This window comes from Scardinius erythrophthalmus (genome assembly GCF_964197995.2).
Source record: "Scardinius erythrophthalmus genome assembly, chromosome: 2".
Lineage (NCBI taxonomy): Eukaryota > Metazoa > Chordata > Actinopteri > Cypriniformes > Leuciscidae > Scardinius > Scardinius erythrophthalmus.
In genome coordinates this window covers 40921714-40937065 of record NC_138222.1, presented here as the reverse complement: position 1 = coordinate 40937065, position 15352 = coordinate 40921714, and the positions used below count along the sequence as shown (strand labels likewise).

General features: G+C 38.1%; 1 protein-coding gene across 7 annotated transcripts in view; it reads left to right on the top strand.

The window, feature by feature from the left end:
- The window catches only part of fhod1 (formin homology 2 domain containing 1), a 51499-nt gene continuing 36147 nt past the window's right edge, over window positions 1-15352 (top strand). For all 7 annotated transcript variants that reach the window (XM_081357044.1, XM_081357042.1, XM_081357041.1 and 4 more), the window contains exons 1-3: window positions 1-294; window positions 2783-2889; window positions 12001-12065. In XM_081357044.1, coding sequence (XP_081213170.1) covers window positions 130-294; window positions 2783-2889; window positions 12001-12065 — 337 coding nt within the window. In that variant the 5' untranslated portion in view covers window positions 1-129. The remainder of the gene's footprint in view (window positions 295-2782; window positions 2890-12000; window positions 12066-15352) is intronic.

The window sequence follows — 15352 nt, the reverse complement described above, 5'->3', positions numbered from 1 at the left end:
TCACTTCAGTGTTGACAGTGGCGCGTGGTGGGTCAGTCGCTTTTCTCCTTTATGTGACTTGTTATAACAAACAGAAATCTGCGGTGGAAAGCGAGTTTAATTTTTAGACTTTGTGACCACGGATGAACAATGGCTACAATAACGTGTCGAGTGCAATATCTGGAGGATTCAGACCCATTTGTGTGCACAAATTTCCCCGAGCCCCGCAGACCTCCGCAGTATGACTTGAACGAGCATTTGCCGTTGAACGAACAGATCGCCGGTGTTCACAAACTGCTCGAAGCGCCTTTGAAGGTCAGTGAACCTCATTTGCCTCATAAAGGGGTGCTGCTGCTTACCTGCGCCGAATGCCTGATAAGTGTCAGCGTGTCAGTTGACTATTTTAGGCATTAAAGCTAATGTAATGTGACTAATGTTTGTATTCATAATCATTTGGAAAGGGCTCGGTTCATTATGTGAATGAATAGTCCATAGATCAACCTTCTGGTACTGTGTGAGAGTTTATGGTGTAATACCAGTGGGAGGAGGGTCGGAGTGCACACATCTGAGTGCTTTTGAGGAAAAATGCTGTTCGTCAACATTAAGGTCAAACTAAATATGATTTTTACTTTTAATTTACATGGAGGTTTGCTTCTTTTACTGTTACCATAATTTAAGATGGTTTCCTGGTATCAGGGTTGCGCGCGCAAAATGTGACTTTTAAATACTAGGTTTTTGTTAATTGAAGTTAATTAAATTTGTCACATAAGTTTATTAAATATATCTGATAATTATCATCAGCACAACAAAAAACGTGGTATTTGTGCCTCTGATACTTGAAAAAAAAAAAAAAGAATAAGAAAAAAGTCGTGGAATATGCCCATATTGAAGTACAATGTTTCAATGGTCATTAAATTTGTCAATGTCCTCATTTAAGGACATCTCTAGGCTAGGTGAGTCCTCATTCACCTGCCTTTATTCATGGATACTGGATCAACTTTTTAACCATTGCTAGGAAAGTAGAACAGTGACAATGTGTAATAGTGTACAAAATAGATCCATGCTGATCCAATGCACATTAAAGGAGAACTCCGGTCAATTTTAACATTGAGCTCATTTTTTTGTACATTTGGAGTGCTGTCAATACAGAGAACAACGTCAAAAATCGGTGTTGCCTACACTGTGTTATTCTCTTTTTAAAATTTGCACCCTGTTGACTTCAATGGGGCAAGTTTTAAACCTGCTTTTAGCCTCTTAACATCCTTGATGTGTCATTACAAGTGCACAGCTAATGTGAGTGATTCCTTCAGAGTGAACACGGGTGAATCTGACTGCAGTAGATGTGAAAGATATTAATAAAAATGATGTTATTTCAGCCAGCGCACATACCTGTATTTACATCCTGTTTTCGGTCGAAGTCCATAGTAATCGATTGTCGAGTTCACGCGCGTGATCATAGGTAACTAAACCTATGCGCGTGAACTCGACAATCGATTACTATGGACTTAGACCGAAAACAGGATGTAAATACAGGTATGAGCGCTGGCTGAATTATTATCATTTTTATTAATATCTTTCACATCTACTGCAGTCAGATTCACACGCGATCACTCCGAAGGAATCACTCACATTGGCTGTGCACTTGTAATGACACATCAAGGATGTTAAGAGGCTAAAAGCAGGTTTAAAACTTGCCCCATTGAAGTCAACAGGGTGCAAATTTTAAAAAGAGGATAACACGGTTTAGGCAACACCGATTTTTGTCGTTGTTCTCTGTATTGACAGCACTCCAAATGTACAAAAAAATGAGCTCAATGTTAAAGGCAGTCTCTCCTAAAAAAACTGGATGAGGGAAGAATCGGTTGCCTATTACAAATAAAGCAACGCAAATATTACGAAATGTGACATTAAAAAGTGTAAAAGTCACTCGTTTTTCTAAAGCAACACTGTCCAACAGCGACACCCGCAGGTAAAGTTACAGCGGGACACCACGTCTCTCTTGCCTCCCCTGATCCCATTGAGTTTTAACAGACCCCCCCTAAAGCGTGTGGTGGGTTTAGTGCGGGGTAATTGAGAATGAATGGGGGAAAGACAGGTAAGAGGAGGCAATGCCTCCATCGCGCTGTGATTGGATATGATCGGTTATGATTGGTAAATCCCGCATCTTGTATTCGTGCTCATTCACAAATCGGCCTGAATGAAGATGATGATGGCATTAATGGGAAGACTTATTAAAAAAATAAGTAAACAATTCAGCCACTTAGATATCAGATAGAAATGGCCAGAACACATGATGATTATATATTAGTGAATGTAAGCCAGCAACTCTTCGAGAGAGTCTCCAATGCTTGAGCTCCAGAAATGCCTGCAGCTGGAAAGTGAGTTGATGCTTGCGGAAAGGGTGGAATCTGTAAACAGAAGATAAGCTCAGCTCCTCAATCAACCCATTATTACAGCACAGCTTCAGATGTGACTCTGCATCAAACACTGCCATATGAGAACAATAACCTCTCTTTTGCAGTAGCTGACTGATAATGATGGCTGATTGTTGTGAATGAGTGCATATTCATAAGCTTATAATGTGAATGTGTTTCCAAGGTTACATGTTTGAGATTGGATTTTCACTTTTATTTTGTACTTGTGGTGTAGTTTGTATCTTGTCAGATCAAAATATGTGAAAAAGGACTCATCATCTTCCAGTTGCACATTCAAAAAGCATGAGTCTAATATGAAGCAGCCATCTGTTCGTGTTGTGTGTCATGAAACCATGTTAGGCAGTGATGTTCATCTGTCTCTTTCTCAGTTAGAGGAGTGTGCACTGCAACTGGCTTCTAATGGCAACTATCTGGATCTGGATTCATCACTTGCTGAACAGAGAGATGATCTGGAGCAGCTCTATGAAGATGTGGAGTAAGAATGACTTTACATTTTGCCATCCAATCATCTTTCTCTATTAATTTGTCTTTCTTACTTTGTTTCTCTCTTACTTAGTTTGACTTTTCCCAGAGATGGAAACTTGCATATAAAAAAAAAAAAAAAAAAAAAAAAAAATATATATATATATATATATATATATATATATATATATAAAAAAAAAAACTGAGACTTAATTAACTTGCCTGACTGGCCTTCAACTTCAAAATAGAGACTTATGAAGCCTTAAGCCTTGTAGTCTTTTTGTCTACAAAAACATTTTCTCAAAAAATTGTTTAGATAAAAGGGAGCCTGTCATTCACTCTGTCATGAAAACAAAAATAAATGTTTAATAGTGGTATTTATAGAAAGTAAAAAAGTTGATTTTTTTTTCTAAATCCCCATCCCTTGCTGACTTATGAATAAACTGTTCATTTTAAAAATAATAATGAAAAAAACTCCTATACGTTGGTTCAGGGAAGAATTAATTATAATCAAGGAAATACTTGGAAACAAAGTATTGTTCAGCAACAGAGTTTATAAAACTAACTAGCAACCTATTAAAAAAATAACGAAAGGTATATGAGTCTTGACTCTGTCTCAAATCTTAGTCTTTTGTCACAAATATAAGCCTAGACTTGAAAGACTTTAGACATGGCTTAGTCTCTACGTCAAAGACTTAAACATGTTTGCCTCCTTTTCACCCTTCTTAGTTTTAAAGGGGTGGTTGATTGTGATTTCACTTTTTTAACTTTAGTTAGTGTGTAATGTTGCTGTTTGAGCATAAACAACATCTGCAGTCACGACGCTCAAAGTTCAAAGCAAAGGGAGATATTTTCTTTTAAAGAAATTGCTTTTTAAGGACTACAACAAACGGCTGGTAGGGACTACACAACATTCCTCTCGGGTTAGTGACATCACTAACCCCAAGATTTACATAAACCCCGCCCCCGGGGAACGCGATTTATATATTATCATGACAGAATATGCTAAGCAATGACTATAAGATAACTACACATAACCTATATAAATTCAACTAACCGTTCAGAAAGGTTGTCTACATGTTGTCACTTCTTCTTGAGTCTCTCCATCTTTGTCTGACTCCGGTTTGAACATAAAAGACTAAAAGTTTTTGTAATTTTCAAGACACAAGCCATTGTAGCTCCGCCCCCCTGTGCCAGGAGCAGCAGCTCATTTGCATTTAAAGGAACAGCCTCAAAAAGTGACAATTTTAACATGCTATTTAAAAATATCTGTGGGGTATTTTGAGCTAAAACTTCACATACACACTCTGGGGACATCAGAGACTTATTTTACATCTTGTGAAAAGGGCATTATACCACCCCTTTAATGAATGGGAAATCCAGCAAAAAATTCCGTAAAAGTGAAGGAATATTTCCATTCTTGGGTCAGTCAGAGTTCTTAGTCACATTCAAAAACCAAATTTGGGAGAATTGTTCATAACGTGAATGTTACTTACTCACACACAGATATTCTTAGTGAAGCCAGAGGGACAACATTAGTCAGAGACACTGGGAACGTGGCTGCATAATGATAGAGCGTTTAGAAGAGAGAGTGGATAAGAAAAACTTGCAACACTCCACTGATTTACCAATTTTTTTGGGTTGTGCAACAATGCAAATGTTAATCCAATTTTGACCTCTGAGGACTTTATATCATTGATACGTTTATCATAAAGTAATGTTTTCAGCACTGCCCTCTCTAATGCTATATTTAGTCGTCTTTTTATTACATGGTGGTGTCATTAGACTATAATCATGACATTGCATTCTCAAGTATCTTGATGGTCATGTCCTGTAGAACATTTGTATGCTGGCTTTGTAGATCTGATATTAAAGCTTTAATATTTGAGATTATAAATGAATTTTTAATAACATGGTCCATACAATAAGTTAGAAACTTGTCTGTTTGTGAAAGTACAGCTGCTAAAATTCATACCCTTTGGGATACATGACTTAAGAAAGAGAATGGGTTTCAGCCGACACACTCATGGCTGTTCGTAACTGTTTTACGATTTGGCGAATTTGTGGCTTATTCGTACAGTCTCATTTGCCAGTTTTTGTACATTCTGTGTGCGCCCCAATGATGGTTAGGTTTAGTGGTGGACCTTCATGCTTACTTTCTTTCAAAAATCACATTGTACATATTTGCTATACAAAATCACCACCTCGTAAAATACTTGCAGCACAAAAGTGTACTTTTAGTCTAATTTAGTCTGTGCGTAAGAAAGGGGCGTTCAGTTTATTTTGTTTCATACTAATTAGACTATTGTTTAGCTCCCAAGGTTCATTTACATTTTCCTTCAGCTGATTCAGGAGATTGATTGAAATTCAGTTTTTAGTTCATACAACTGTATCCAATTCACTTAATCTTTAATTCTTCTGAGGTGAATTAGAGGTTGTTTGTTATATAAATAAGCAGTGTGCACTGCTGTAAGTTGTGAGTAACAGAGACACACTGATTCATTTTCTTCTCTTGCTCCCTTTCTACCTCTGGCTCGGTCTTTGTCTCTAGTGTAGGTGAAATGCTCAACTTTCCTCAGCTAAAGGACAGATTGTTCAATTTGTAGTTTGTTTTTGTATATTTTTAATCCAACCTTATTTCAGTATTAAACGTAAAACATTATTTTAGCCTACCATTGTTAAGGATGTGCGTCTGGCAGAACAAAGTAAAATCAAGAACATTTCTATGATGTTTTTTAGGCCTCAGTCTCTACACATCCATCCATTTGTTCCTCTGACCGGAAGGAACAGAATTGAAACCTCGCTGCTTATTCTGTTGTAGTCAGGAAATGCACCGATAACTCTGTTCTCTCTGTGTTTGTGTTTAGTCTTTGATAGTATAGCTGAGGAATTCCCCCATTTTGTGCTTTTTGTTTTGTAACAATGACTAATGAAGTCATTGTTGAACTAATTTACCATGAATTTTCATCTGATAGCAGCTAAATGTCTGTTTGATGTCCATAAGATCATAACAACTTTTGAATAAGTATTTGATGTCTCATTAAGGATACGCTTTTCTGACATTGTTAAATGCTCAGTCATGCTCAAAATGCTGATGAAATAAAATCTACACAGGTGTACACCGTGTAACAGTTTTTGGGATGTACCATGACACTTAAGAGGGATGGTACTACTGGTACTGTGACAGTACAGCTTGAAGAAAATGGCCCTAGCGTGTTTACACGTTGATGTTTAAGAAGACTTATTTTAAGTCATTTAATATATAAATAACAGGCTAATTTATAAAGATGTTTGACTTTGTTTGGACATGCTTGAATAAATGTGTGTATTGGCTAAACCACAAACAATGGCTAGACTAAAAGCACTAATTTGATATTAATGCTTATTTAATATTCATTTATACTGTTTAAACCGTGCCAAGCTCTTATGTAGAACGTCCGTGACCCCCCTGAATGTTCGGCCTTACCTAATTATGACAGGTATCAGTTTCACTAAATCATTTACTAGCGTTGCTTGGTAACACACAGTCATGTGACACACCAAAGGCATGAGTGATTTCACACAGGCAGAGCCAGCATTGCAGTGAGTGTGCTGACCACAGCTTAGACTGGCCGTCTCAGAATACACTGAATAGAGCAAAAACACTAAACCGCAGATCTAGAACTCTGAGTCAGCTCAAACTGAAGTATTGCATAACTTTGGCACTGTAATACGTATTGCAGATTTTTTTCCAGATTTGTTCAATCTTGCTATGGAGAACCAGTTTAAACTGGAGTGCTGTATTTCTAAAGAGTAATGTGAAGTAAATGTAAAAGCATGTACACTCCATTCCACTCAAAAGCTTGGGGTCAGATTTTTGGAAAGACATTTTTATTCAATCATTAAAGACATTTCTTTTATTTAGTACTTTTATTCAGCAACGATGCATTAAATTGATCAAAAGTGACCGTAAAGATATTTATAATGTTAAAAAATATATATAAATAAAAATAAATAAATGTTTCTATTCCTCAAAAAATCCTGAAAAAAAAAATCTTTGGTTACACTTTATTTAAACTGTCCTTGTTACAGTGTAGTTATACATAAGAAGTTAGTAATATTTGCATCAACAACATGTATTTACTATTGTATGTAATTATGCATAATTTACTGTTTTTATTACAGTAATTGCATGTAACATGTAATGACACTGTAAGATTAAGTGTTACCAAATGTTTTATGGTTTCCACAAATGTATTAAGCAGCACAACTGTTTTCAATATTCATAATAATATTGAATGTGTTTTGAGCAGCAAATCATCCTATTAGAATGATTTCTGAAGGATCATGTGACACTGAAGACTGGAGTAATGATGCCAAAAAAAAAATCAGTTTTGACATCACAGGAAATATTAATAGAAAAATTTTAAATAGAAAAATATTTTGTAATATTTATCTTACTGAAATCAAACTTTTGAACATTATTGTATTTTATCAAGAACTGATTCAGCAAGAGCTAAAAGTATAGTGGAGGATTTTCCCCAATTTTAGAAAAGAACCGCCCTCTCCACTTTTTGAAAAAATGCACATGCGCAACACTCTACCTGCTCCCGAGAGGGAACGCCTATTAAACGTGTGCAAGAGAGAGCATGCACAAGCCTAGTTCTCCACGTGCACGCTCTGTTTACAAGTTGTTGTCGGCATGGCTCATACAAGCCTACTTGCATTTGTGTAATAAATACTATGGTCAACACAATGGAATTATCAAAAATGAACACACAAGGTTTTAGAACATTTCAGCGTGATTCCTTTTACCATTTGGTCATAAGGCTACTTTAGACAAATTGAGATGTTTACCGTGTCTGCGCAGTGCGTGACTTGTGCCAGGGCTAGCATCGCTAATCATAGCTTACATTTAACTTTTACTAGCAGTGATTTTAAATGAATTTCTCCAAATAGCATGCCAAACTTTACCCGTCGAGTTGAAACTTCGCGACTCAGGCATCAGTGGGAAGCCCAACCTGTGCTTTTAGCGCACGCCAGCGTGTGAAATATTCTCCCAAAAACACTCTGGTCTTGTTTCTTTCTTCAGAGGCCTTTCTCTTCTTGTCATACAATTCGTAGACACTTTTTCTCTAGCAACCCTCAGACATTTTGAAAAAACCCGGTGAGAACGGCGAGCTTCAATGAATGGCTGAAACCGTAGCTCACCACACATATACACCTGAAAGTGCGCATGCGCAGAAAGCGAAAACTACCTAGGGACGAGCACGTACGACGGCCTTACATAAACATATCACCAGAATGATTGAGGACCAATAGTCTTGATGATCCACCCGGTAAAAGAAAATCCTCCACTATACCTTTAAGATTTTTTTTTGGTTCTTTTTTAAGTTGATTCTTAGTAAAAAACACTCATTCATGTGTAATTACTTCCACCAACTAATCAAGTATTCGCGTAAGCGCAGATTCTGCCATTCAGAATACATATGAGCGGGTCGCTCGAATGGCGGCCGCCATGTTGCGCCTCCATCTAGAAAATACATTAGCCAAAGAGGGACATACCGGGAAATTCAAGCTTCGCCTTTTGCGCTTTTACACTCAGTGGCACCGTGACGAATGTGAGGGGGAGATTACTCGCGACTGGAATAATACGGCCACTGTAGGAGTTAAAACGCCCTCGGAATAGGAGGGGCTAGAAATTAATATTCAGTTGGTAGTCATATACAATTTCACTGCTAGATGGGAGAAAATCTTACACGAGATTTAAGCTTGAGACCACTGCTAAATCTGTTAAAATCATGTTCAGCTCTGTCATGCACTCAAACTCAAGAGATGTAGCCTGTGTATATGTCACTCACCTACACCTCTTAAAGGCAGGGTAGGCAGGAATTTTCTAAAAAACTTTTCCCAAATTTGTTTACACTCTTTATATAACAATTCATAATTAAAATGTAAGTACTCTGAAAAAGAGAGTATAAAAATCGAGTGTCTGTAGTCCTCTCAGGGCTGCAATAAACACAACTACTTATTCCATTCACTCCCACCCCCTCCCTTCTGGGCTCCTTCCAAAGCCACACCCCCAAAACACATGAACGCGCGATGCCGACCGCTCAGCTGCCAGCTGGAGGACGCGTTTACCAGCGCCGAGCGAAGAGGAGCGCAGTGCATGTAGTGACATAAGTAGTTGTGTTTATTGCAGCCCTGAGAGGACTACAGACACTCGATTTTTATACTCTCTTTTTCAGAGTACTTACATTTTAATTATGTATTGTTATATAAAAACAGTTTAAACAAATTTGGGAAAAAGTTTTTTAGAAAAATCCTGCCTACCCTGCCTTTAAGTCTAAGGGATACAGTTGTCGGGATAATGATACAGTAGTTTTTTTTACTTTTACTCATTGCCTTTCTTTCTTCTGTCATGGACTTTTTATTCCTACTGGCTTGATATTTTGGTCATGTAGAATTAGAGTATGCATTGATATAATGGTACCTACTGTACACTTTTCAGAGAAGGCCAAATGTATTGTAGCATTATTATCAACACAATGTCACTAATGTAATTACAAATATTGATTTTTTTGCATAACAATATTAACTAGATGTACCGCATGGCGGTACAAAATATGGCCGCCGCTCAGGCCTGCACTGGCTTTCCACAAAAATAAATGACGTGGAGCAATTTGGCTGTATTGCGTGTTTATGTATGTTGGTTGTATATTTTAAAAGACTGTCTGGAGTATTCCTGTGGATCATGGATAATTTAGAGTTTTGTAATTATTTGCAATTACTATTTAAGTTTTATATCAAAAGTCATTAGTTTAGACACTTAACATCCATAATGTGAAAACGTCACATCCATAACAGTGGTTTTCCCTACATAATGTACTACAAAAATGAGTTTCAAAAACACACTTATTGTGTTCAAGCAAGTCTTTTTCATGCTACATCGGCAGTTTGTTTAATAATTCACAGACAATTTCTACAAACCTCTACCAAACGGTTGAGGTGCCTGTTGATGGTAAAAGTCAGTTATCTGACTTTGGCATGGGTTTGTTGTGTTTTACTGAAATAAAAAACATTTTTTCCCCAAAAAAGTGGTTTTATCTTGTAGCCCTGGTCCCAGAGTTTTAAAAAAACAATGTTAACAAAATTAAACTCATTCCCACTGTACCCAGTAGAACACGTAAATGTCCCATTGAAATTAATGGGATTTTATGGATTTAGGTGAAGAAAGTGTACACACAATACATTTTGGTCTGTACCATGAAGAGAAAACTGATTCAACTATATAAACTATATATTTTCTGAAAGCGTAGACTCTCAGGATGTGATCTAACATGGCATGAAACTTGTCCCACCCACCTCATTAGTATACTGCCCAAGCATAACACATTGGGTATTGGTAAATCGGGTATATGGCTGATACCTAAAAAAAGTAGTAGTATGTACATGTGTGTGTGTGTGTGTGTGTGTGTGTGTGTGTGTGTTTGTGTATGTGTGTGTGTGTGTGTGTGTGTGTGTGTGTGTGTGTGTGTGTGTGTGTGTGTGTGTGTGTGTGTGTGTGTGTGTGTGTGTCTGTGCGTGTATGTATGCGTGCGTGCGTACGTGTGTGCGTGTGTGTGTTTGTGTGTGTCTGTGCATGTGGATTTGTATGTGTGTGTATGGGTGTGTGTCTGTGCGTGTGGATGTCAGTGTGTGTGCATGCTTGCGTTTGTTTGTATTCCTGCATGTGTGTGTGTGTGACAGTATCATCCTAAACCAGCAACCCTTCGCTCAACAGCACCATCTACAGGCCGATGAGTGTACAGTCACTAAATGTGCACATAAATTAATTTATTTTATACCCCCCCATGGATGAAATTCTACGAAACTTAGCAGAGGATACCCCCAGAGGATGTCAAGTTAATCATACACATGAAATATGGTGCAGTTCTGAACATCTCCACTGAAGATAGGGGCGATTAAAACAGAATAATATTGCATTTTCATTTTTTATGGGAAGGGGCGCAAATCACAAATGAGTGATTATGGGCTAGGTTGATGTGGGCCCTTAAGACCAACATACCATAAAAATTTCTTCATCCTCGGTGCCACGGTTCAGGTAGTTATTTAGGAAAAACTGCATTTTTGGGGTTTGGGGGGGCCCAGCGCGGGGGGGGAGTGGCCCCCGGGGACCAAACGAAATTTTTCCGTAAGTCTAGTGGGGCTACATGCCCACCAAATTTCATGTTCCCCGGTGTTTCGGTGTCCCGGTATCGTTGACGAAAAATTCAGTAGATGACGAAAAAAAAACAAAAAAAACTTTGACAATCCCTATATGACCGCTTTCGCTAGCTATGCTAGCGGCGGTCATAATTAGGTATTGTGATGCAAAATATTGCCATACTTTGCAATGTCTTTTTTTTCTACAGAATGCAAAAGTAAAAGTAGGTGACCATGTTACAGGATGAAAAATATTGCAAAAAGCGACTTGTTGAAGGAGGACTAGTAGCTGCACCATGCCAGTGAAGATGCCATCAGTATTTTTAATTGGGTGGTCATATTTTTTCTAAATTGCACAGTGTTTGCATTTGTGGGTGCATGTGTTTAAAGCATACACGGTGTGTATGTATTTGTAAGCGGGCAAAATTGTAGCCAGAGCTCCTTCAGGTTCACTGAAACTAACAGGAACAACAGGAACAGGAAACGCGTCATTTGAAGCAGCAGCACTTGGAAAATAGAAGACAAAACTGGAGTGTGTGTTCATGTTTAAGTGTCTTTGTGACTGGGCGTAGGAACCACACAGAACATTGTGCAGAAAACGTAAGACTTGGAGCAGTCCATTTTTAGCCACGAACACCCTTGATGCATAGTTTCCATGCCTGTTTACTCTCTCTTTCCATACCTTAATCCCTTCTGACCCATATTCTCTCTTTCTGACTCTGTCTCCAGTCAACCTTCAGTAAAGTGTATGTGTCTGCAACTGGAATAATGACCAATTCAGAATATGTTTTAAATGTACTTTGCTCCATCTGCATTATTATTCAAGTAGTGAAATAATTCAGGTGAATAGAACTTGCCTAGAATGCTGATGAGAAGCATAAACTGGTCGTTTATGTGAATGAATGTTATTGAGTTTGCTTAATTTTTCTTCTTTCTACAGAAAAGGCAAAAAGCCCATCTTGATTCTCCGTACGCAGCTGTCAGTGCGGGTTCATTCCATCCTAGGTAAGACTACATGTGCACAATAATACGCCTTGATGAACGTGACAGATTATTTGCGCGCTCATTTCAGCGTTTGTATGTGTTTTGCTGAGGTGGCAAGTACGTCATCCCTGGCTTTCCACTCTGGCTGTTGGTTTAGTTTGTCTTGGAGAAGGAAAAAATGGGCTACGTTCTCCAGAAATGCTGAAATGATATTATCCCTGTTCGGTTATCCCCTCAGTTGGGATCATTCCAACTATATCCTCAAAAGGATTTGTTCACCCAAAAATTATAATTCTGTCATCATTTAATCACCCCTATGTTGTTCCAAATCTGTACAACTTTAGTTCATCTTCAAAACAAAAATTAAGGTATTTTAATGAAATCTGAGATTTCTATCCGTTAATTGACAGTTTACATAACTACCACTTTGACGCTTCAAAAAGTTCGTAAAGAGATCCTAAAATCCATATGAAGTGAGCAGTTTAGTCCAAAATTTTCTCTAGAGACACAATTGCTCTTAGGCATTTATTCACATATAAACATTCATCTACACATATCGGTTGTGGTAAACAGAAGCTCAAGCATGTTCACTTGACATTCGAGAACCAATGAGGTTCATTCTCGTGTTACGCAGCACGTTTGAGCTTCAGGAAGAGGGTTGTTCTCAAGCGTCAAGCAGGTTTGATTGAGCTTCTGTTTGTTCACTGATCGATGTTAATTTCCAAATAAAAGCCTAAATTATATCTGTTCATCATATAAAGTGATCAAGTCTCTCCAGAAAATTTGGAGCACACTACATGACTTTTGCCCAGATTTTTGTCCCAATTTTCAGTTTGGATGAGTCAAGACTAGATGCCAAATATCAGAGCCAGTCTGGGAGAAGAAATGTTGTGAAATTTTTGCTTCAGACTAGAATGCATTGTTTTCATTTGTCATGCATCTCCTAGAAACATGCTGCATGTCTCTGCATTAGTTTTTTTTTTTTTTTTTTTCTGTGAGTGTGTGTTCGGAATGTCTTGAGTCTGATAGTGTGTGATTCTCATTAAGTGTCAAAGTTGGCAAGTGTATGATGCCTAGTGTTCAGATTTTAAAAGCCATGCTCTTGTATTCCAGCTAACATTACCATAGCATATGTTAAACAGCACTTGTGCATCTGCTCTGACCATTAAATAGTAAATACAATGGACATTAATTGTGTTTTATGTGTTAATCAGTTCATGGGGTACAATGGTTTATGATAACAGCAAAGGCAGTCCTGATATTCTTCGCACTTTCATGTAGTTTTTGGTTTAGTAAAGAGCTTGGGGACAAAACATGGCATATCTGCTCTCATTAAAGACTAACAGGAGCTTGACTAAACTCTGTTAACATCAGAGACTGTATTACAAAAAACACCCTCAGAATTCTATCCTATCTGTTTAGTATATCGTGGTAATTTCAATGAGGAAATAGACAGTAATACAACCTGAAATAGACCTTTTCAGTTTCAGTAGTACAGCCCCAGGTGTGAACTGATAAGTTGGAATCTAAATTCTGATGTCCAGGATGTAGTTAAATAAATACCATTGTGAGTGTTCCCTCTCCAGAGATGCTTAGAAATTGCAGAATGAATGACAGCCAATCAATGTGACCAAATCAGAACAATCCAGTTATAATCAACATAGCTATCTGCACTGCGAGTTGGCAAGTTTCATAAGACGGTGTAAACTTTTCTTTGCTAATTTTTTTTCTTATTTAGGTAAGTGATTGTTTTTTGTTTGTTTTTGTTTTTTTGAGACAGAAAATATTTGAGGCTATTAAAAAAAGCATTTGAGGCTTTCGGCCAGTAGCCATGGCATATAGTCACACCCCTGCTCTTAACTATCCACTTTCATTAGTATTGTGTAACATAAGGTGAACAGAAGAGTAGGCTCAAACAAAGAAACACCTGTCTCCCCTATTTCTGTCTAAATGCATGTCTTGTCTTGTATGTCATTATCCTGATTTATTTTTCTATTGAAGGGATGTGTGTGTGTGCGCACTTTTGTGTGTGTTTGAGTGACTCAAAGAGAATAACATACCTCAAGACAGGACAGACCGGTCCAGCCCTGGGTTTTTGGGTCACTGTATGCTACACACTACACAACACTCTCAACTGGCTCTGATGATGGTGTGCTGTGTGTTATCCATTAATCTGTGGAATTGCTTTTGTGCTCATGCACTATATATATTTGGCAAGTTTTACATGATAGATTTCTATTTCTAATCTACAACTGTGTTGTGATAATTGAGGTAATGCTGAGTCCTTGTTGTGAATCATCAGACTCAGTCAGGTCCATTTGCAACAGTTTATTACTCAGTCAACAGGCAAGGGTCCAATACCAGCAAGAACAGTGTAGCAGGGCAGGCAAGGCGTAAAGGGAACCAGGCAAGGGGTCAGAGGCAGGCAGCAGACAATCAAAGAGAAAGTTTCAGCAAGGGTCACAAACACAGGCAGGATAACTTTCTAGACACCGCTCGGAGATGCACACAACAGTGAAACAAGACTTCGCACAGAGTGTGCTGTGAGTGTGGTTTATATAGGGCTGGGAATGAGTACCAGCTGTGTGTGATCATTACTCACAGGTGAAAATGGGATCAGTGCAAGAGTGAGGCATTGTGGGATTTGGAGTTCGAGAGACAGTCAGTATTCGAGTGAGGGCGCCCGTTGGCGGTTACTGAGAGAGATTGCGGGACTGGTAGTCGTGACAGTCCTTGCAGCTCAATTGTGTTGTCAGGAATGTCATGTGCAATGTTTAGGAATTTAGTCACATTGCCTGATTGTTTTGATAGTGTCTCTGCATGAAGTGTTTTTCTTTCCAGATCTGTTTTTCCGTTCCATGTTATATTGACTGCTTGAATATAAAAGTTCAGAAATTCTTTGAAATGTTCAGTTTTTTTAAACAACCTTTATAATAACATTTGGATCGGTTTTAAATCAAAGAGAACTTCATTCCACTCAGTCCAACCACCACAGAGCAGTTGTAGTGTCTGGCATACTTTCAGTTTGATTAATTGAGTCAAACTGTGCTCGCACTTTCACTCATTTGTTACAAACAAATGGCCAGGCTTCGTTCCAGTGCTCGCTGTGACTGCATGGTCACATGACTTTGGCTCTTGATTTGCTCTATTGACGTTTTCAGTGCCAGCTGGCCCAGCCAATCAGGTAAGAGTAAAAATAGTGGCTGATTTTACAGAGATCCAGCATTTTAATGAAGCCATTATTATTATTATTATTATTAGTCATGGCTGTTTTTTCTTTTTTTCTTTTGGAACTGGAAATGGCTTGT